We start from the raw sequence: 22,159 nt of genomic DNA on the forward strand, positions 1-22,159 counted from the left end.
AGGTCCCCAGCCCAGGTTGCTGCTCCTCCCCAGACTCCCTCAGCACCTTCACCTCAAGAATCTCTCATCTAGAGAATGACCTGCTATGAGCTGAACTGTGCCCCATCAGAACATATGCTGAAGCCCAAACTACTGTGTGATAGTCTGGAGACTGATGAGCCTATGGGGACAGCATCAGGGTTGAGTAAGGTCATAGAGTGGGTCCCAGTCACAGAGGGCTGGTCCCTTTCCAAGAAGAGGAGGGCCTGCCAGGATGCTCTCTGCTCTGGAAGGACATGGCAAGACAGTGGTTGTCCTCAGCCAATAGGGCGCTGATCAGGAACCACCAGGTGGTCATGGGCAACTTGGCCTTGAATCTTCCAAAACACAGAGACTGTATCCCAAGAAGATTATGACAAGGTCTGTCCTCGATGGCTGCTCCTCTGACATATACCTGTACACACTTACCATGCCTTCTCTGCCCAGACCCCACTTGCACTGCTGTAGCCTTGGGGCAGACTCCCATGTCAGTTCTTGTGTGAGTGTGTGCCTGTGTGTGTGTGTGTGTGTGTGTGTGAGAGAGAGAGAGAGAGAGAGAGAGAGAGAGAGAGAGAGAGAGAGAGAGAGAAAGCATGAGTGCAGAGGACAGAGGACAACCTTAGAAGTTAATTGCTCAGGTGTTTTATGAGACACGATCTCTCATTAAACCTGAAGCTTGGCTCCTGTCTCTGCTTCCCTAGTGCAGTGTTATAAGTGGGTAGATTCTGGGGCTTGAATTCGGGTCTTTATGCTTACATGCAAACACTTTACCAACTGAGCTATCTCCCCCACCCCCAAGTCTGTTTTTCAGGACATCTGCCACTCCACTTGGTCTAAAGTCCCTGCAGGAGCTAGTATTCCCCCCACCCCAACCCTAGCATAGCACCCTAAACACAATTCATGGAACACGGGCTTACAATAGAGTACCCCACATGTGTCTGCTAGCCCAACACCCCAAGGCCCTCCAGGAACCTCATCTTGCGTAGCCTGGTATACCTCGTGCAAGGGGTCTTTCCTCATGTTGCGTCCTGCCAGTGGCTCATCGTGGGGGAAGACAACTGAGTAGTTCTTGGCATAGGACTCATGGCTGCGCTCTCGGATCCAGCGGAGGTGGTCCGTGAGTGAGTGATGGAAACGCCTGCCACCAATGAAAGAGATGGACCACTGTGCAACCTGTCAGGGAGCCAACCTGCAGTCTGGGCCTCTTCACTTCCTCTCACAGCTAACCCAGCTAAGGATGGCATGAGGAGGCCAGTCCATGGTTGATCTCTGCCAGGTTGGATAAAGCAACCACACGGATGGGCCCAAGATTCTCAGGGGAGGTGGGTGGTCCATCTTCCCATTTCACAGGCACAGAAATTTTGGCTCAGAGAAGAGGAAGGACTGCAATCCATCTATTTAGCTGTGAGAGAAGTATCTACTGTGATCTGGAAGCCCCTGGTGCTGAGCAAGTCCTAGGACCTTCCCTTGCAGTTAGGGTCTAGACATGCCCAAGACCCAGTGCTGGCTGCCCTACCCAGACATGTCCCCTACTGAGGGTACCTCCTTATAGATGTGAATGAAGGAGTGCACCCCTGCCCTTGGTCTAGGTATGGGCACAGAAGAGAGGCAGTTATATTCTGACTCACATCGGCCCCCTCTGATTCTTTCTGTGCATCTGTCTTCCTGTGTCTGTCTTTCTCTGTGTCAGCAGGTCTCTGTCTCTGTCTGTCTGTCTCTCTCTCTCTCTCTCTCTCTCACTCACACACACACACATGCTGCGAGCAGGTCTGGAGTCCACAGTGGGTCCTCAAGTGTGCTGCATAGGTACAGCTGACCCCAGCTGATCTTGTCTGGGCTGAATGAACCCCTGATGCTGGAAGGATGGCACTGAGGATGACTCTGCACCTGTGATCACACAGCTGAAGGAGGTCAGGCTGCCCCACTCTGTTTGCAGTGGGAGGGATGTGAGCAGGCTCTTCCCTGAGGCCCCTTGAAGCTGTATCATTTCTAGAACATTCTTCTGGGAGGAAAGCATAGGTGTGGCTGCAGACAGTCTCTGAGGGGATAGAGCAGACCTCGCAGCACCAGAAGCCGGGTAGGGGGTGGTACTCTGGGGTTCTCAGAGTCCGCCATCTGTCTTTGTGGTGGCATACGTCACCTCCCCCATGAGTGCAATGTTCTCATCCAGTCAAGAGGAGACAAGCTGGCAGGGCTGTGGGACATCCTGCACTGAGCCAGCAGTCCCTCCACCCGACTCTGTCCCCATGTCAGGCCAGCAAGACAGCTGGGTCCCTCCTGGAGACTATTGGCCAGACAGAACAGGCCAAGAAGCAGCTTCTTGCCTGGCTGCTCAGTCCTTGTCCTGCCTGCAGGGCCTGGTATGGCCCCAGCAATGGGCCACACTGCACAGGTGAAAATGACTATTCTAAGAAATGGGCATGGAGCCTGGGTCAGGCAGAACTAGGGAGTCTCCTGCTTCCGGCCTGGGAGTACTTACAGCAGGCTGTGGAAACCTAGAATGCCTCCAGTCTCCTGTCATCAGCATTTGGCCCAAGCTATATGGTTCAGTGCCCCCCATAGACCCAAGTCACTCTCTGTACCCACACCAGCCTGTCCGTGCTGATGGTCCTGCATCACAGGGCAGAGCCTGCCCGGTATTGAGTCTGACTCCTTTGTGGTCACCAGACAGGGGCCCTGCTCCTGGTCCTAATGATGGTTCCAGCTATGACCTTCTCCCTAGCCTCAGTCTCTCCAACTGTGCAGTAGAATGATAGGATCCTGTTGATAAGGATAGTGGGTCAAGTAGGACCTGGGCCAAGAGATCCTGGATCCACAGAGGCCTATCAAACCCAGGTGTTCCTCCATGACACCTCCCACCAATCACACTGCCTTCTTCCCTCCCATTGCTGCTCCACTTCCAAGAGATCATCTGGATTCCAAGGACGGTTCCCTCCTAAAATATCCCTCACCCCTTTGTCCTGTCCAAGACACCCTGCTCTCTGGCTCCAGCCATCATACTTACCTGATGTCATAGCTGTACATGTCCTTCTCTGGGCGCCCGTGAACAATCCAATTGGCCAGCTCGTGCCCGCAGCCACCACCCAGCATCATGCCTGGTGAGATGGAGTATGTGCTATAGACTGCTCCCTCTACACCCAACTTCACACCCGTCTCTACGGCAGCCCCCCCCAGCCCCTGTTCTCACATGTGGGCTGAGGGGCTGAACTCTGCACCATAGGCCTCCCTGTCTCCATACCAGGGCCTTCCCCGTCAGGTGCCCCCTCACCTGCACTGTTGAAGCCACAGCCAAGGAAGAAGCCACGGAGCTCAGGAGCCTCCCCCATCAGGGGTTTGTGGTCGGGTGTGAAGGACTCTGAAAAGAAGGGAGGCCTGAGACTCCCCTAGGCCCCAGGACCTTGGGGTAGGGTGCCCTAGGACAGTAGGGATGGGAAAGTTGTTCTTGGATACTTCCTCTGTTGAAACTTTCCATCCTTACAACCCAAGGCAATAAATACTGTTTCCTCCAGGGAGCCTCCCTGGTTGCCTCTGTCCCTGTTCCCCTAAGCACTTGACCTACAACTTACCAGCTCTGCCCCATGGGCCCAGATTCATCCCAGGAACATTGTCACTGTCCCACCAGCAAGGGGTCTCCTCAGACCCAGGAAGTGCTGCGGTTACCCTCACTGAACCAACAGCTCTCTGTTATCACCTGCTGGATATTGAGGGCAAGGACCAGCCTTGCTAAAGGCTATGTACTCAGGCTTAGCAGAGGCTAGCCAGGTACTCAATATATGCTCATGAAAATGAATGAATGAGCGAATGAATGATCACATTTTCCTTGCCGCCAGAGTGCCGCCCTGCCTTTGTTTCCTCTGTTGAATAGTCGTGATTCCAGTACTGACTTCACAGGGTAGGGTTAGCCTACAAACATTTGTACCCAGCCTGTCATGTGCTTGGCCCTTGGGGCAGCTCTAAGCAAGACAAATTCCACCAGAGCTGATTGGACAGCAAGAAAGGCAAAAATCAAATAGCCAAATAAGCAAAAATTAGGGTGTCTCATAGAAGGCACCCCAAAGTAAGCTAGATGATCCCCAAGTCTTGCATGGTGTGAACTATCACTGCCCAGTGTTTATCACAGGAGAAGAAGCTGTCTGGCTGGGCTCTGATATGTTCCAGTCACTCAGCAAAGCTGCCCGGATGTAACCAATCCCAGGCTATTAGCCTCTGCAGGTAGGGAAGCAGCATGCCCATGCTCTCCCCCAGAAGGTGTTTAGAGGCCCACCTGCTGATGGGCACAGTGTCTGAGTTGAGGGGCAACCAGTTGTGGAGCAAGAGGAAGCTTTCAAACAGTAGGAAGCTGCTGGCACACCAGAGACAGGGCCAAGTAACCGAGTACTTGTCCTTCAGATGAACTCCATAGGAAGGTTCATCCCTGTATGTCAGTGCCAAAACATGTAAGGCCAAAGTCAGACATTGTACTGGACCACAAGAAATGGTCCTGGAATAGCCTGTGAGAAGCTGAAACAGGTTCTGCTGATCTGATCAGCCACACTATATATGCTGACCAAATGTGAGCTTGGCATTTCTCTCATGGTTCCACACCAGCCCTGTGTGTGTTCTGGAAGGCCTTGGCATTTGAGTGAGCATGCTGAGAGAGGGCTCAAGGCCAACACAGCCCTGATGAGCCAACTGAGTATGTTGAAGATCATGGAGATGCTACACTGAAAACCCAATGGGAAAGGAGAATTTGGTCTGCAGGGCCAACAGCCTTTCATACTCCTAGTAGAAGGGTCTCGCAGAGAGGAGGATGGCCTGTGACAGAGCACTGGTGATCATCCAGGGTTCAGTGTCAGACCGGACTGGATGTGTGAGGGTGGGGGCAGCCACCTGGGTAGGACCAGAGTGGCTGGAGAGGGTGATGGAAGCCATGTCCAGGTCTAAAAAAATGAGAGAGGAGTCACAAGCAGATTTGTTGGAGTTGGGAATGAAATTTTGGTCAGGAGGGCAGGTGTGGAGTACAGGGTCCCTTAGATTTTAACATAGGCAAGACTGGTAAACTTAAGGACACTGGATCCCCCAACAGCATGAGTGGAAGGGCTTAAATTTGCCACCCCACCTTAGCTCTGGATTCTTGGCCTAAGTCTGTCTGTCTGCCCCAGGCCTCCCCAAAGTCTGGCGCTCAGACATCTCTGAATTCTGGAGCCCAAACCTCTGAGCTATCTGGCAAGGAGAAAAGCTACCCATCTCCGACCCCCATCCCCAAACACCCTTGCTGCTAGGAAAACAGACCCAAACTGTCTTCCCAAGCATACTTCCCCCAAAATAGGGCCCCAATGGAGGAGTGACAGCTTCCAGGCTAATTAGACAAAGAGAGCCTCTGGGGACATTCATGCCCCTGGGATTCTTCCTGTGTTTCTCACCATCGGTCCCACTCTGGCTGAGCAGGGACGTGAGTCACAGCCCTCGCCCACGTCCCAGATCAGGCGTGCTCCCAGCCTGCGCATAGAGGCTAGCAGCTGACTCCATCTGGCCTCCCTGAGATTACACCCAGTGCCACAGCCTTCCTCTCCAGCCACACATAGGAACACAGACTGAGCCGGCTGCTCTGTAGTCACCAAGCATATCCAGACAGTGAGGGCTACACTCCCTAGAGAGCCATAGCGCCCTCCATCTGGAACCCTTTGTCTCTCCTGAGATAGCCTGGCCACCTTGCCCCATGGAAGACCCTTGGCTTCCTGGCTTCCTGCTGTCCCCTTTCATCCATGGCTTTACTTACTGGCTTGGCCCCAGCCTGTGACTTCTCAGCTGCATGCCACCTCTGCTGCTGGTGTTCTGTCCCTACCTCCCAGGTAACACACTGTGGTGCTCAGGGGCTCCCAGTCCTGGCTGCTCAGACTATGGAGTTGAAGACAATTTCCTTTTGGGCTAACCTACATCTTTCTGAGTTTGAGTCTCAAGGAACCTAAACTGAAAGCAAAGCAGGAAACACACCCCTGAGATTCTGCTGAGACCCCGTTTCTACCCTGCCATGTAGTCGGCTCTGTAATGACTGATGCTGATCTTCAGGATCTAGAATTACCCAGGTTAGCCTCTCAACTGTGAGGAATCATCTAGACTAGGTTAGCCTTGAGGCCTGCTGGTGATGCTAATTGAGTGAGAAGACCTATGCTAAAAGTGGGTGACTCCATCCCTGGGCTTGGGTCCTAGACTGAGCACCATCTGTCTGCTTCCTGCCTATGCATGCAATGTGACCATCCGACTCAAGCTCTCCATCCAGGACTTCTCTGCCATGACTGTACCCTTGAACTGTGAGCCAAAATAAGCCCTTTCTCCATTAAGTTGCTCTTGTGAGGACATTTTGCCACCATAATGGAAAAAGTAACGAAGACAGGCTCCTTCCTCTAGTCAGCCCAGCCTGTGTCCCCCCTGCCAGGCTGGGAACCCTCACCCAAGAAAAAGATGGACTTTGGCATGAATGAGGGCACAGAGCTGCTAGGCTGTTCCACACTTATCTCCAAGGTGCAGCTGCCTGAATCTCACACTATCAGAGCCAATCAGCCTGGACCTACTTTCCAGCATGGCCTCTTTTCTAGGATCCTCCTCAGGTAGCCCTGCACCCTCACTCTGGGATGGAGCCTGGAGTACCCTGTGAACAGTGGCTACTCTGTAATCTACAGGGAGAGGCTCTAGGAGCTAAACTCACTCTTCTTAACCTCTAGGAGAACAGAGAGGAGGCAGGGGCTTGGGAACCCCTCGCCAGGAATCTTTCCATATCCAGCTCATCGCTAACCATACAGAGTTCTGGATACCCAAGAACCCGGAGTGAAGCCAGTGCTTGGGGACACTGGCCAGGGAAGGGAGAATTGAGATTTAGTAAATCTGGGGTTTCTACCAGGCGATTGCTGTGCTAGAGTCACAGTTGGTCTTCCTGTCCTCGCTCTGCCTCACATGGGGCTAAGATAAGGTCCTGCCTTTCCATTTTCAGATGAATGGAGTCTAGAGTCTCAGTGTTGGGCTCAGAAGCCCAGGGATACATTGCTGCCCTTGATAGCTAGGGTTTTTTCCCTAGAGAGGAAATAAAAGCACCTAGCTAAGCCCAGGTAACATGAGACAGGTCACCCTCAGGAAGGCACTGTCACCCAGATGGACTCAAGGATGCCTCTACTCCAACCCCAGCATCCCCACTCACCAGGGCCACAGACAGTGGACTTGATCCCTGTCTTCTCCAGCACAGGGACACGGTTAATGGCACCGTCAATGTGTTGGGTGAACACATCCCAGTCCAGGTCGAAGAGGCCAAAGGCAAATTTGTCTGACACCTGCAAAGGCAGCATGGGAAATCTGTCAATCTGCCATGAGAAAAGCACCAATCCCTTCCAGGCCCACCTCTGACAGAGCTCCAGCCCTAGCCAGGTAGGGCACCTGACTGACTTCTGCCAGGTCAGATGAGACAGAGGTCAGGGCTCCCTCACAATCCACCCACTCCCCTTCCTTCCTCATCCCTCCCCCTCCTAGCCTCCCTGGACTGTTCCTGTGGTCTCCAGCTGGGCACCAGCTTCTAGCCTCTGACTTGTTCTCTCAAACCATACAGCACCCGCCCTTCTCTGAAGCCTCCCATGGCTCCCAGTTACCTACCACAACTGCTTAAAACCCTCTATGGACCTGCCCTCCCAACCATTCCCCTGTGCTTGGCCTTCTGACCTCCCTTCTGCTTTTAAGAAGGGCAAGCTGAGCCAATTATGGTGGTGCGCACCTTTAATCCCAGCACTTAAGAGGCAGACACAGGGGGCTCTCTGGGAGTTCAAGTCTAGCCTGGTCTATATAGTAATTCCAGGACAGCCAAAGCTATAACAGGGACACCTGTCTCAGGAAGAGGACAGGGCACACTGCTCCTAGGCCTCCACCACAACCTGGGCAACTGGCCACCCAGTCCACATGGGCCTTCAACCCGACTCTGGGTGGTCCATAACCTGCTAACTATATTTGGAATGCACCACCCACAATGCATTACTTACTTATCTCTTAACTTTTTGGGTTTTTTGTTTTGGTTTGTTTTGGTTTGGTTTGGTTTTTTGGTTTTTCCAGACAGGATTTCTCTGTGTAACTTTGTAGGCCAGACTGACCTCAAACTCACAAAAGATCCGCCTGCCTCTGCCTCATGGTGTGCCACCAGCACCTGGCTACCTCTTAACTTTTTGTTGGACTTCCCACCTCCAGACATCTTGAGGCAATTCTGAGGCTACTATCTTAGTCTCCCCAATACTTTCTAGAAATAAGTGGCATTTGGTGTAGACTAGTCATCTAATCATTCTGTTTGTGGACACATAGATGAAAATGTGTGAGCTCCTGAGTTGTCCTCGAGCCCAGAGCCCCACTGTGGCACTGGGAAGGGGCAGGGAGCTTCCAGGGAACCCACCTTTGCTGCTGGCAGACCAAAGACTGAGATCTATGGAAGCTTAGCTGGAGTCTTAGCGTTGCCTCATGCTGAGGGGTGCAGCAATCCCACCCTAGCTTCTGTGTACCTGAGTGCCCTTGTGGGTCTTACCTCCTCCCAAAAGATGGGGTTGGCCTCATAGCCACCCACAGACAAGGCATCCCCCTGCAGGCGGAGGTAGACAGAAGCATCGTGATCTCGGACATTGGGCATGTTCTGGAAGGCAGAGAAGAGAGGCCATAGGCATCAAACAAGCCTGGTAGTTCTGGTTCCCATGCCCTGAGTTAGGCACAGCTCTGGAGAGACATGTGACATCTTCTCCTGCACTAGAGATAAACAGGGAAGGAGACAGGCAGAGAGACAGGCAGGAGTCCCTTGCAGCAGCCCTGTTCATTTGTGAGCAGTAATGAAAACGTCCCAGTTAAGAGCTGCTTTCAAGAGCTCAGTGATACTTTCAGTAACCAAATACCACTTTAAAATACTAACAGCTCTTCCAGGACGACCATCAGCACTAACACTCCAAAAATAAAGGGACTCCAGAGCATTATAGCACGGGATCGTGGAGACCCCTGGCGGCCAGGGAAGCTCCTGCTCCTGTCCCAGCAGGACAGTACCCACCTCCTACAACTCCAATAACAGCACATGCTCAGCTCAGCATACACATGTCCACCCAGAAAATCCACTGCTCTTTACATACAGGAGTCCACCCTACTCTTAGTGGACACTATGACCCTACTCCAATTTTTATCCCAACTTCTGACTTCAATTTATTCTCCCCTATATGCTTCAAACCCTGCTGGCTACTTCCTCTTGAAAGTCGGCCTGATTGCTCCTGCTCTTAGTCCCTCTGAAGCAGCAGCTAGCTAGGTGACTCCATGCTCTTCTGTCATCATCACTGTCAACACAACTACTCTGTGAGCTCTGGCCAGAGGCTGGTACCTTGATCACTACACCACTTTGCTCTGCCTCAGCAAAAACCCCATGCACAAGAATCACCCATGCTGCAGATAAAGGGAACTGAAGGCTGAGGATGTGGCTCAGTTGATAGAGCGCTTGCCAGCAAGTCTGGGATGCAGGATGCAGTCCCCAGCACGGAACAAACCAGGTGTGGTGGTACATAGGATGATTGGGGGGTTCTGGCTCATCCTTGGCTACAAAATGAGTTCAAAAGCAACCTGAACTACAAAAGAGGAAGAGGAGAAAGGGAGAGAAGGAGAGGGAGGGGAGGAAGAGGGGGAGGGGCAGAAGAGCAGGAAGGATGAACAGAAATAAGAAGAGGAGGAGAGAAGAGAAAGATGGTTCAGTGACATGACTCACTGGGTAAAGGCGCTTGCCACCAAGCCTGATAACCTGAGTTTGATATCAGATATCCACATGGTAGAACTCCATAAATTATCCCCTACATGCACACATGCCCAGGCACCACACACACACACACACACACACACACACACACACACACACACATGCGTGGGAACTGGGGCTCAGAATAGTGATTACACTCTTCTAGGCTGGAGATGGGAAGATGGGAAGAGTTTGGTTTTGGACCTACAGCCCAGGCTCTGGCCCTGTGCTTGGCACCTGGATAAGGCAACCATCTCCCTGAAGAAGCAGGTAAGAAGAGGATGAAAATGTAAGGACAGAAGCATGCCTTAAATGGGATGGACCATGTCCACTGGTCAGGGCAGAGCTAGCTAGGACCAAGGACCTGGACAGCTCTTCAAAGCTGAGAGAGCCCTATATGCTGTGGGAGGTAATGTCCTGTAGCACAGGCTGCAAGGTTCCAGGAGCTTTCTGAGCTGACATGGGCAGGAGGGAAGCTGACATGAACCCTGGGGCAGGCTCCCAGTCTTAGAACCTGCCTCAGCACAGAGCAGGACCACAACAGTGGACAGGGTCTGAGGCCTGGCTCAGCCTGCCTGGTCCCAGCATCTGGCAGAGCCAAAGTCATGGAGCCCTCCACATGGAGGGATGGGGCCTATGAACTCTCTTATCATACCAGACTGTACCCAGCACTGTCTTGAAGCATGGAACATGGATGTCCCTATCCATGTTCTCTTATGTCTACAGGCACACAGCTTCCCGAGGCAGATGGCCAGCTGCAATCCATCCTACTGCTTTCCAGAAGGGGAACTTTTTCAGGGATCAGGAGAAACTAGCTAGGACTGAGGGGTGGTACCCCTCAGTGGACCCTCCCTGAAACCCCAACCCGTGACATATCCCCTGACCCCCTTTACGCTACACCTTCCCAGACTCAGCTTGGCTCTCCTGGATCCCTTCATGGTCAGAGAGTGACCCCTGGTGGCCAGCTGGGGAGCGGGTTCTCCCCACTACTCTGAGCTTCAGTCGTCAGCATGGCCATTCATTCTTCCTTGCTCACCTAATACAGTACAAGCTAGGTGTCTCTGTGAATAAGGACCTAGTGTGTTCAGGGGAGTTGCCCTGGGATTAGTGGCAAGAACCCACCAGACCCAGGTTTTTGCCCTGCTGTCTCCTACATTCACACTATGAAATAGCCAGGCTTGACATCTTGGAGGCAGGAGGGAAGCCAAGCTCGTGTAGGGTAGGGGAGGCAGGCCCCCAGGGACAAGGCTTCTGGCATGGGGAAAAGCAGGTGCCCAGGTGTTCAAGACTCTCACCACTGGTCCCTAAACAAGAGCATTCTGCCTCTCACACTCCTCACCCCACAGCCTATGGCTCAGCTCTGTGTGATGGACCTTCTCCGTCACCCTCAAACCCCCACTGAGGTATGGCCTCCTCCTTCTCCAGCTAGCTCCAAAATGTCAAACTGGTCCTCTAATTCCATGGCCAGCCACATTCACTTGACCTAAGGGAAGTCAGTTGAGTATCTTTGGGTATATATAGTCCACTGGGACAGGATGTACCCTGCACTAGATCTCAGAGCCCTGGAATCCCTGAGGTGTTCCCTTCCAGAACCATTTGCTGCTCTTTTGCTTGTCTGCAGGATCCCCCTTTTCTCTTCATGAAAAAAAAAACTGGGTTTTTCTCTGTTTTAGCCTCACCTCCTGGGGCAGAAACATGAAGCCCCTCCAGTCAGTGTTGGCTGGAGAGAGGATTCTATTTCCATTATGAAGAATTGGCCATTAGATGCATGATGGAAGAACAGAAGAAAGGAAAGGTTTGGGGGAGAGGGAATGATGGATCATGGATGGGTGGATGGAAGGCAACAGAGAAGAAGGGATGGAAATGGACGGATGATAAGTACATGGGTAAATGGTTGGGTAGATGGAAGAAAACACTGAGGAAGAATGAAGGGTGAGGGTAGCAAAAAGAATAAAAGGAAGGGAATAAATGGAGAGATAGATAGAAGAGGGATCAATACGAAAGGATAAAGGGATGGAATGAGAAGAAAGCATGCATGGGAGGTAGAGAGGAGAGAAGGATGGGTGCAGTAGGTTTAGAATGAGTGATGGAGGGGTGGGGAGACATGCTCAGATGATTGGTGGAGGGAAGTGGGGTGGTCAGTCACTACAGCCACCAGCATAAGAAAGAGCTGAGCCACCAGCACCCAGAGGTCTCCATTGCACAGAAAGGTGCCTAAGTCTGAGGACTGTGCCATTGTCTGTACCCAAGCTAGGTCTTAGGGCACAGTCCTTGACCTCACCAGCCCTCCCACTGCAGAGAACCCGGCACCATTGATTACCTGAATCCCCTCAATGCGCTCAGTGACAACATAGGCATGGTGCATGGCCACCAGCGGGACCTTCACTCCAGCCATCTGGCCCACAGCACTTGCCCACACTCCTGGGGACAGAACGAAGAGCAACTTAGCTGCCACCCAAGGGGACACAGGACATTCCTCAGCATTCCTGCCTGTCCTGACTTCCCAGGCCAGAAAGGTGTGACTAGAACTGGGGGAACCAGAGGGACATCATTGCACCTGCACAGTTGACCACGCAGGGCGTCTGGATGGAGCCATGCTCTGTCTCCACGGCTGCCACCCGCCGCACTCCGAAGTCATCTGTCCGCACACGAATGCCAGTCACTGGGCAGTTTTCAATGACCTGAGGTAGGGAAAAACAGCACCTAAAAACCATGTGGACACTTCTGACGGCCTGACCTCCATCCCTGACAGGCTGGATGGGGCCAGGGGATACTGCTTCTGTGAGAGATGCTTTCTGATTATATTTCCCTCATTTGACCACATCACAAGAAAGCAGAACCCACTCCCTCCCTTAGTTGGAAAACGTGCAGATGTGGGAGGGGTGAGGGCACTAATATGGAATAGGAGAGGGTAGCTAATTGTTTTTCAGTAAGATTCATTTGAGGAAAAATGTTTGTACATCGCGTTGGTTAAAAAAAAATATCACGAAATGCTGTGTGCCTGTTAATGCCTTCATGGGAATGCTTAGAGAGAATCACACTAAAATACCCACAGTCCTGCCAGATTTTTTTACTTTCTTTTTGCTTATTTGTCTTTGTGTGTGTGTGCCTGTTATGTGTGGTGTCTGGGTGTATGTGTGTGTGTGTGTGTTATGTGTGATGTCTGGGTGTATGTTTATATGTTAGGTGTGGTGTCTGTGTGTACACATATGTTATTTGTGGTGTCTGGGTATGTGTACATGTGTTATGTGTGGTGTCTGGGTGTATGTTAGGTGTGGTGTCTGGGTGTGTATGCACACTTTATGTGTGATGTCAGTGTGTGTGTAGTACATGTGTTGTGTGGTGTGATGTCTATATGTGTTGTATATGTGTGTGTTATGTGTGATATCTGTGTGTATTATGTGTGGTGTGTGGGTATGTGTGCATATGTTATGTGTTGTTGGTTTCTGGGTGTGTGTGCGTGTTATATGTGATGTCTGGATGTGTGTACATGTGTTGTGTGTGTGTGTGTGTGTATGTGTACGTGCATATATCGGTGCACACATTGTGCTGGTTAGTTTTAACTGTCAACTTGATACAATCTAGAATCACCTTGAAAGAGTCTAACTGGGGACTTACCTAGATGAGGTTGGCCTGTGAATGTGTCTGTGGAGAATTGTTTTGATTGTTAATTGACCCAGCCCCCTGTAGGCAGCACCATTCCCTAGGCTAAGTCTGCACTGCATGAGAGGAGAAAGATAGCTGGGCAAGAAAGCAGGTAACATGGATGCATTCATCTCTCTCTGCTCTTGACCAGGATATGATGCGGCTAACTGCTTGAGTTCCCACCTTTACTCCTCAGTGATAGACTATAACCTGGTTGTAAGCCCAATCAACCCTTTCCTCCTCTAAGTTATTATTATTATTATTATTATTATTTTGGTCAGAGTGTTTTATCGCAGCCACAAACACACAAGTGGGACATGCAGGCATGCAGGCTGGAAGTCAGAGGACATGGGTGCCCTCCTCTGTCACTCTCTGCTTTACTCCCTTGAGACAGGATCTCTCACTGAACCTAGATCTCACTGCATCCACTAGGATGGCAGACAGGAAACAGCAATCTTCCTAACTAACCTCCCCAGCACTGGGGTTACAGTCACCTACCCAATAAATGCTGGAAATACAAATGAAGTCCCCATGCTTGTGCATCAGGTACTTTTATCTAGTGAGTCATGTTCCTGTTTGTCATTTTAGATTTTTCTACAATAAGTGTGGGGTTGAGGCAAATGAAGACAAAATGATAAGAATGGATCCATAGACTTACTCTGTATCAGAGTAGGATTCTTGAGTGAAGGTGATGGGAATGCAGATATCTGAACAGAATGGACCCAAAGACAGAGAGGTTCTAACTGGCCCAGAACCACATCTCAGACCAAGGATGGAGTCTGTTCTCGGGCCTTGGGATTTGTAGGGAAAGGGCATGGGCTCAAAGCAAAGGCCCAGGGTTGGCAGTGAAGGGTACCTGAGCTCCTCTAGCCACTGCTGCCCTGGTGAGGGTGGTGCAGGTGCCAGCGGGGTCCATGGTGCCATCCTGTGGCACATACAGGGTCCCATAGAGGTCGTCCACATTCATCAGTGGGTACAGATCCTTGGTCTCCGCTGGGCTCAGCACATGGGACTCTATACCATAGGCCTTGCCTAGCTAGAAGAACCCAGAAGTTAGTACCTGAACCCATGAAAGCAGGTCTTCAAGCCACTCACCCAACCAGGGACCCTAGGTCCAACCCCAACCCTGCTGCCTTGAGAAGTCTGAGCAGTCTCCATGCCCAGAGGACCCCTTGGGTCTACTCCAGCAGGAGGGGGAAGGTGTGGATCCAGTGCAGAGGCAGGGTCTGGAGCCACACCCCTTTGGCTCTAGCATCTGCTCCAGGACAGCATTGTGATGAGGCTGGGGAGACTTAACATCCACTCCCAGAAATGGGCTGATAGTCATTTGTGCAGTTAAGAACTTAGACAAAGATGAGCTACAAATTGCTTGGTGTATTGTAATAAAATTGAAATGACCCTCATTCTCATATTTTGGGTCTGAGGATTAGGTTTTCAGGTTGCCCCCAAGAAACATCAATATTATCCTGCCTTGGTGGCACAGTCAAATAGACGATACCCCGTATTTAATTGGACCAAGGGCAGCCAGTCAAGTGGAGGTAATGACTAGAGATGAGATTCCCTGAGAACGTTTTCCTTTCTGAGACATGGTCTCATGTAGCCCAAGCTGGTCACAATTATATAGCCAAAGATGACCTTAAACTCCAGAGCTTTCTGATGGGGTAAAAGGCATGCACTACATTATCAGGCTTCAGTTTGCTTCATAGGTAAAACAGTAACTCTGAATAGTTCAAAATTCAAGGTCCGAGAGCAGGTGAGCTACCACATAGAGTTATGGGTGAACCCAGGGCTTGTTCACACCAAGCAAGCACTCAACCAACTGACTCCCATCCCCGCACTCCCTGGGAATTTTGAATGAAGAGTGTAGCCAAGCCTCTCCACCCAGGTAGCCCAGCTATCGAAGAGCAGCAATAGCGTTTGAACCCATATCTGTAGGCACTTGTTTCCAGTGCCAAGGGACAATTGCATGCACTCACTGCTGGGGCCGCCTCCACTGTAGCCCCACAAAGAATACAGCGTCTGTGTGAGCTCCCAAAAGACACACACCTCACCTTTCGCTCAGGGAATATAGTCACCCACCTGAGCCCCCTGCAAGAGCATGCCCAGCTTTCCCTAGGAGCATACCCACCGACATAAGCCTCTTGTACTCGTCCAGGCGCTGCCGGTTAGAGGCAATGAAGAGACCACCATTCTGGATCCAGCCTGTATGCATCCCAGTTTCCTCCTCCAGATCACGGCTCACCACTTGCCGTGTGTGGGCCAGAAGCTCTACCTCCACATCACTGGGCCGCAGCTGCCACAATAAGCCTGGCCCAGAACAAGGCACAATCAGTCTCCTGCAAGGTAGCATCACACCCACTCCTTCCAGCCAAACAATGGGCAGCAATGGGGAGCCCAAGGAGGCTGAGTAGGACATAGCTTGCCACAGTTAGAGGTTAGGGCTATTCTGGGGCAGGTCCAAGTGACAATATCAAGGACTCCCATTCATAAGTGCCACCTATGTGCCAGACTTGGTACAGTCTACCTAAGGGTGACCTCAAGAATCCTCAGCATCTCTTGAGAAGTGTAGGCTAGCCTCAAACTTGCTATGTAGCCAGGAATGAACTTGAATTCTTCCTCTTTCTGTCTCTGGCTCTTAAGAGATGACATCTGACTTTGGGAGATTATAGGTGAAATCCCATAGGCAGCAAATAGTTGAGTTCAAAGTCACAGAACAGGTGACTATGAGACAGAAAACTGCTGCTTGTAAGTGGCAGAAGCTGAGTGGTAGAGGCCAGAAATGAGGCTGCTGTGACATGGAGAGGCAGGGCTTGACAGCCCAGCCCGTCTTGGCCTTGGGAGATAGGGTGAAAGCCTAGAGCAGCGGTTCTCAACTTTCCTAATGCTGCAGCCTTTTAATACAGTTCTTCACGTTGTGGGGACCCTCACCCATAAAATTATTTCACTGTTACTTCAGAACTGCGATTTCACTACTATTTGAATCATAATGTAGATAAAAAAGATCCCCCCCAAGGGGATCATGACCCACATGACCGCTGGCTTAGAGGCAGTATACTGTGCACTGCCAGACTGTGTCAGCTCTCCATGCTCCGAGTTCAGCAGCCTCCTGTTAGCCTCCTGACAGCAGCTGAGGTACAAGTACACATACCAAATTGTCAGCTGTGCACCGGTACATCACTGATTAAAAGTGTTGAGGGCATGCAAACTGTGGGTGCTTAATGGTTGTGCACAGGGTCAGCCAGGAGAGTCCCACAGAAGGTGCAGTCCCTACCACAGAGGTCCATCCACTCTCCAGCAGACATGCCACTACCCGGTGGCTTTCTCTGGGGAAGGGGCTTCTGCTCAGACAGCTGCCTGGACCCAGCTTCATCCCGACCCAGAAGGCCACAGGCAGTGCCTACCACACTCTTGCTAGCACAGCTCTCTGGAAAAGAAATTCTAGCTGGCCTTTCAACCCAACCACATATCTTTGCTCTCCCACTCTGCTGCCTCTCCCAGACTGACCCCAGCAGTCCCTACCCGCCAGGCTCCCACCTGCTGTGTGCCAGGTGGTCCCAGAGGTCAGCCGCTCTCTCTCCAGCAGCACTGCTCGGCCCACACCCAGCTTGGCCAAGTGGTACAGGGTCTGGCAGCCCAGGCTGCCCCCACCAATGATCACAACATCGGCTGTGCTAGGCAGGGGCTGGCTTGGTCCTTGGGGCAACACCGAGGAACCTTGTGCCTCCTCCTTCAGGATCCGCTGGTACGGAACACTCTTCTCGGTGGTGGGCTTGGCTTCCCTGGCTAGGGGCTGTAGACCCAGCTTCCTAGCAGATCTCCCTCGAGGACAGGCGGCAGCAATACGCAGGGCTCTGCTCAGTGAAGCCATGGGGACTTAGGGCTTCTGTACCTTGGGGAGCAATCAAAAAAGTCAGGCTGGGTGGGGTAGAGTGTAGAAGCTGTAGGAGTTGACTAAGTGCATGTCCATGTAACCGAGGCTCCCATGCTACATCTATGGCCTTCTTTCTGCTGCTTCCCTGTGGTGAGTGTTCACTCGCTCACTCACTCACCCATTCACTCATTCATTCCTTCACTCACCTATCCCCTCATTCACCCACTCACTCACTCATTCACTCACTGACCTGTCCACTCATTCACTCACTCATTCACTCACTCAGTCACTCATTCACTCACTCACTCAGTCACTCACTCACTCATTCACTCACTCAGTTACTCACTCATTCACCCACTCACTCATTCACTCACTCACTCATTCACTCACTCACTCACTCATTCATTCACTCACTCATTCACTCACCCACTCATCCATTCACTCACTCACCCATTCACTCACTCATTCACTTACTCACTCAACCATTCACTCACTCACTCACTCATTCACTCACTCACCCATTCACTCACTCACTCACTCATTCACCCACTCACTCATTCACTCAATCACTCATTCACATACTTACTCAGTCACTCACTCACTCATCACTCATCCAGCATTGATGTACCAAGGGCTGGCTGTACAGCAGACCCTAGCTGGGCTCACGGGAGACAGCTCTGGGTAAGGTGAGGATGTCAGAGAAGTGGGTTGACACAGCTGACACAGCTGGCAGATATCCCAATGATACCTAAGGAAGAGGAGTTAGAGGACATGAGGAGGGACACATGATAACTTGTGGACAATTCCTTTATGCTGTGTGGGTTAGGCATAAGAAAGAGCCATCATATATGGAGAGATACCTTGCTCAGCTTAGACATGGGGGGTCCTGCCTCAAGGAGACACCCTTAGTAGACTTCCTAGGGGAAGCCTCATTCTCTCTGAGGAGCAGATGGAGGAGGGAAGTGAAGAGATCAGGAGGAGAGGAGGCAGGGGGAACTGGGATTGGAATGTAAAAAATAAATAAATTGAAAAAAGAAAGGGCCCTCAGAGAGACGCTTTGTGTCCTCACAGGACATGAGGGACCCAGACAGCATGATTCAGAGGTGAGAACACCCAGGGCCTGGTGAGAGTCTAGCTGAGCTTCCTGAGGGTGTTGACCTGTCTTGGTCTGCACTAGAGAAAGGCCCAAGAGATGCTGCACAAGGCTTGGGAGGGAAGACTGCAGCCCCAGAGGAGCCATGACTCCATTGATAGGAATGTGTGGGATCACCTGCACACAGGGAGAGCCAGGGTAGCCATGTGGAGGAGGCACTGGGGTAATAGCCCCAAAATGGTGCTGGCAGTAGACCCAGCAGGGCCCCAGTACAATCCCCCAGGACTGTCCCCACTCAACCCCATATAAGCTATTGCTCCTTCAGATGCTCCCAATGGAAGCCAATGGAGGCTGTGGTGTCTACACACTCCCACCCCGCCCCAGGCATCTGGATTTCAGATGAGACTCAGATACTGGCTTAAGAGGCCTCACTTCTCTCTGTCCCATCCACAATCCTCCCAGTTATCCTTAAGGGCTCATCAAGAGCTGCTCCTTCAGAGAGCTCCCCAACTCTCTATCCACCAACATGTAATAATAATAATGTATGTACCAGGAAGAGTGGTACCCAGGGCATCTCCTGGGGAGTGCTCCTTCCTGAGATCAGCAGGAAAAGTAAGGATTTGGTTGTGACCCAGAGTGCTGGGGTAAATGGAGTCAATTTCCTTAGAATTAGTAACTGTTACCAAGTGGCCAGTTAACTGAGAAAGTCACTTCCATCCTCAGGTGTGGAGGACAGGCTCTGTGCATTCACTCACTGCCACAGAATGATCTAAGACCCATGGGGAAGAGACCTAGGCAATGAAAAGCTGCCTAGGGTGGCCAAGGCAACAGGCCTCTATTTGGCTGTACTGAGCAAAGTCAAATGTTCCCCTGATCCCCCCAACCCCGCCCCAGCCTCGGTACTTGGACCCACTGTGGCATCATATCCCACCTGTGAGCACTCCTGAGCCCTCACTGGACACAGCAGGAAATAGAATGGGTCAGAACCAAGCTGCCCACCTCAGCACCTCACCCCAAGGGTAGGGCCCAGGAGTCTATATTGAAAGGCCTGGAGGTGGGGAGTGATTGGACTTGCAGGCAGGAGCCTTACAGTCTTTCAGGCCATCCCCATCCTTACACTTACACTGACAGCTGCCAGTCTCCATGGCTTCTGTAGATGAGACCAGAAAGCATTCGCCTTGACAGGAGTCTATACATACCTTAGTCTTGATTGTCCTAAGTTTTCCAGATGCTCCTGAGAGGATCCTAGCAAGGGAAAGTCAGCATGATATGGACCCAATCCAGGCTCTGCAAGGCCAGGCATTACCTCCTCCGTAGGACACCACACCAGGCACCACACACCTGCCAGAGGCACCTCCTTCCTCTCCAGACTGTGCCAATGCAAAGCTGTTGGCCTGGGGAGCTGCCACGTGCCCCTTCCCTGCCAGCCCAGCCAGTCGTGGCGGGAGTGGGGGTTGGGGAAGTCAGGTCCCCAGCCTGTTCCCGCTTCAGAACAGCTGTTTCATTAACTTTCCCTCTGGCCCCTGCCACTCCCTCCCTCGGCTTCCCAAGGATTAGGGCATGGGACACATGGAATGAGTGCTCAGCCACAGGCCGGAGGTCTCAGACACAGGGCTGCAACAGGGTAGAAGGGAGCCCAGCGGGAGAAGGCACTCTGCAAAACCCTCCCATAGGGGAGCCCTCGCCTGCAGCCCCACAGTTACCATGGCCTTCCCACCTATTCCACAGTCCCTTCAGCCAGAGGCAGAGGGAGGTCCCGCTAGCCAGCAGTCAGTTCTAACCTGCCCATGAAGGGGGGCCAGGACACTGCTCCTCTCTTCTTTCCCAGGCTGCTTCTGGGTCTTGCTGTACGCCCGTGTTGCTGGCCCAATGGCCTGCCTATAACTGGGAAGGAATGCACCTCCCACTACCCCAGCTTCCTGGCCAGCCCAGCTGGGACAGCTGCCAAGTGGGCAGTTTTCCTAGCTGGCCAGCAGAGCAGAGTTGTGAAACCTGAGCCTAGCTCTGTGGGTGACCCCCTTCCTCACATTTCCTTCCTCATCACTAACCCGGGGGTCTCCATATTGCTGTAGTGAGCCCGGGCATTCTGTCTTCCCATGCTTGCCTACCCTGGTTACCCAACCCCTGAACTAGCTGGCTGCATGGGTAGGCCATCTTTCCTCGAACTGAGGCCCATGGTGAGGTCATCTTGGCACAAGGATGTGTTTCCAACCCCAGCTTGCTCACCCGCAGGACCTGACAGAAAGTTCACTGTTGGCGGAAGCCAGCAAGGAGTCTGTGCTGCCCTAGCAGCCTACTTTGTTTCAGATTCTCCCTAGGACTGCTGGGAATACCTGAGTCCACACAGGCCATGGAAGGAGACTGACAGCTTCCCACAGTCTGCCTGTGTCCAGAACATTGTATCTGTTCCAGGCAGAAGAAGATGCCTGAGTAAATCCAGGAAGAAACAGTGTGTTTCAAAGCCTCTAGATTCCTGGGGAGGCAGAGGCAGGTGGATCTCTGCGAGTTCTGATCTACAGAGCTAGTTCAGGGACAGGCTCCAAAGCAATACAGAGAAACCCTGTCTCAAAAAAAAAAAAAAAAAAAAAAAAAAAAAAAAACCCCTCTAGATTTCCAAAGAATCAAAGGAGGGCTGCTGGTACCGGATAACCCCTGCTTCTGCCTCAGCTGGGGTAGAATGACCGAGATTTTGTGGGCAGCTCTACTCACCACATAACAGTGCCCAATCAAGAAGGGACAGGGGTATTAGGTGCTGGAACTCACCTAATACTTGTATTCTTACTCACAAGGAGCTGTTTGGCTATCTGCCTTGCTGTCAGCTTGTCTCTCATGTACATTTACTGAGCACCTACTGCATACAAAGAATCTGCTGGGGATCCAGAAACACCTAAGATCCAGGCCTGGACTAATGGAGGGAATGGGAAACAGGAAGCAAAATTGGAGAGGAGAGCCCCCACAAGGCTGACTGGAGAGCAGCTTTGCAGCTGGCCAAAGTGGAACATTTCAGAGAAGGTGGCAAGGGTCTCAGTGTATGTATGCCTGGTCCTACCGGCTTGGGGCTTCTCTGAACAACGGGGCAGGGAGGGCTACCTGATCCCTTCAGATGCAGCTTGTCCTGACAAACTGAGGTCAGGCTGTGCTCACTGGACAGGCTGAGTGGAGGGACGGAAATAGGTCATGGCCTATATCTTTTTCTGTCCCAGCCTCAGTGGCGTGTGACAGAGGGACACCTGGTCAATATAGCCCTGGGGGCAGCATGTGGGCCAGGCTCACACTCTGAGACTGACATTGGCAGTTTCAAAGTTGTCCTGAAGCAGGAGGGCAGCATAGCCACACGGACTTTGGATAGGGGTGGTGGCTGGAGGCCGGGCCTGGTGGCTGGTCAGCACTGGAGAAGTTGTTGACCCTAGCATGTCACCCTGCTCAGGTCAAGGAGAGGTGGGAGGCTGTGTCCCTGAGAGCTGAAGGACACACACAGCTCACATCCAAGGGTTCAAGGGCAGGATCCTGGTGACACTTCCATGGTAGGCTGGTCTCCTCACTTCTCCCACTACCCAGGCAGAATTATCACACCCCTACTCCATCCTATCCCACCCCCACATCTCATCCCACCATACCCCACCACACCTTACCCCACCCCAGGATTATGATCCTCCTGGTATATGCAAAGGGCATGAGTTGGGGGGATGGCAGCTCCGTGGGTAGAAAAGGGAAAGGTTTATTCCAAACTGCCAAAGCTGTCTCTCGGAGAAGGCAAGAGGGACGGATCTTG

General features: G+C 52.0%; 1 protein-coding gene across 1 annotated transcript in view; it reads right to left on the reverse strand.

Moving 5' to 3' along the window:
• Sardh (sarcosine dehydrogenase) overlaps window positions 1-19,747 on the reverse strand; it is a 58,107-nt gene extending 38,360 nt beyond the window's left edge. The window contains exons 1-11 of the mRNA XM_051184933.1: window positions 19,587-19,747; window positions 16,958-17,312; window positions 15,552-15,730; window positions 14,280-14,459; window positions 12,336-12,459; window positions 12,099-12,199; window positions 8,546-8,650; window positions 7,190-7,319; window positions 3,287-3,373; window positions 3,023-3,113; window positions 1,015-1,156 (exon numbers count right to left, since the gene is read on the reverse strand). Of these exons, the coding sequence (XP_051040890.1) occupies window positions 1,015-1,156; window positions 3,023-3,113; window positions 3,287-3,373; window positions 7,190-7,319; window positions 8,546-8,650; window positions 12,099-12,199; window positions 12,336-12,459; window positions 14,280-14,459; window positions 15,552-15,730; window positions 16,958-17,291 (1,473 nt within the window). The 5' untranslated portion in view covers window positions 17,292-17,312; window positions 19,587-19,747. The remainder of the gene's footprint in view (window positions 1-1,014; window positions 1,157-3,022; window positions 3,114-3,286; window positions 3,374-7,189; window positions 7,320-8,545; window positions 8,651-12,098; window positions 12,200-12,335; window positions 12,460-14,279; window positions 14,460-15,551; window positions 15,731-16,957; window positions 17,313-19,586) is intronic.
• Window positions 19,748-22,159: the final 2,412 nt, after the last annotated feature.

This window comes from Phodopus roborovskii, unplaced genomic scaffold, assembly GCF_943737965.1.
Source record: "Phodopus roborovskii unplaced genomic scaffold, PHOROB, whole genome shotgun sequence".
Lineage (NCBI taxonomy): Eukaryota > Metazoa > Chordata > Mammalia > Rodentia > Cricetidae > Phodopus > Phodopus roborovskii.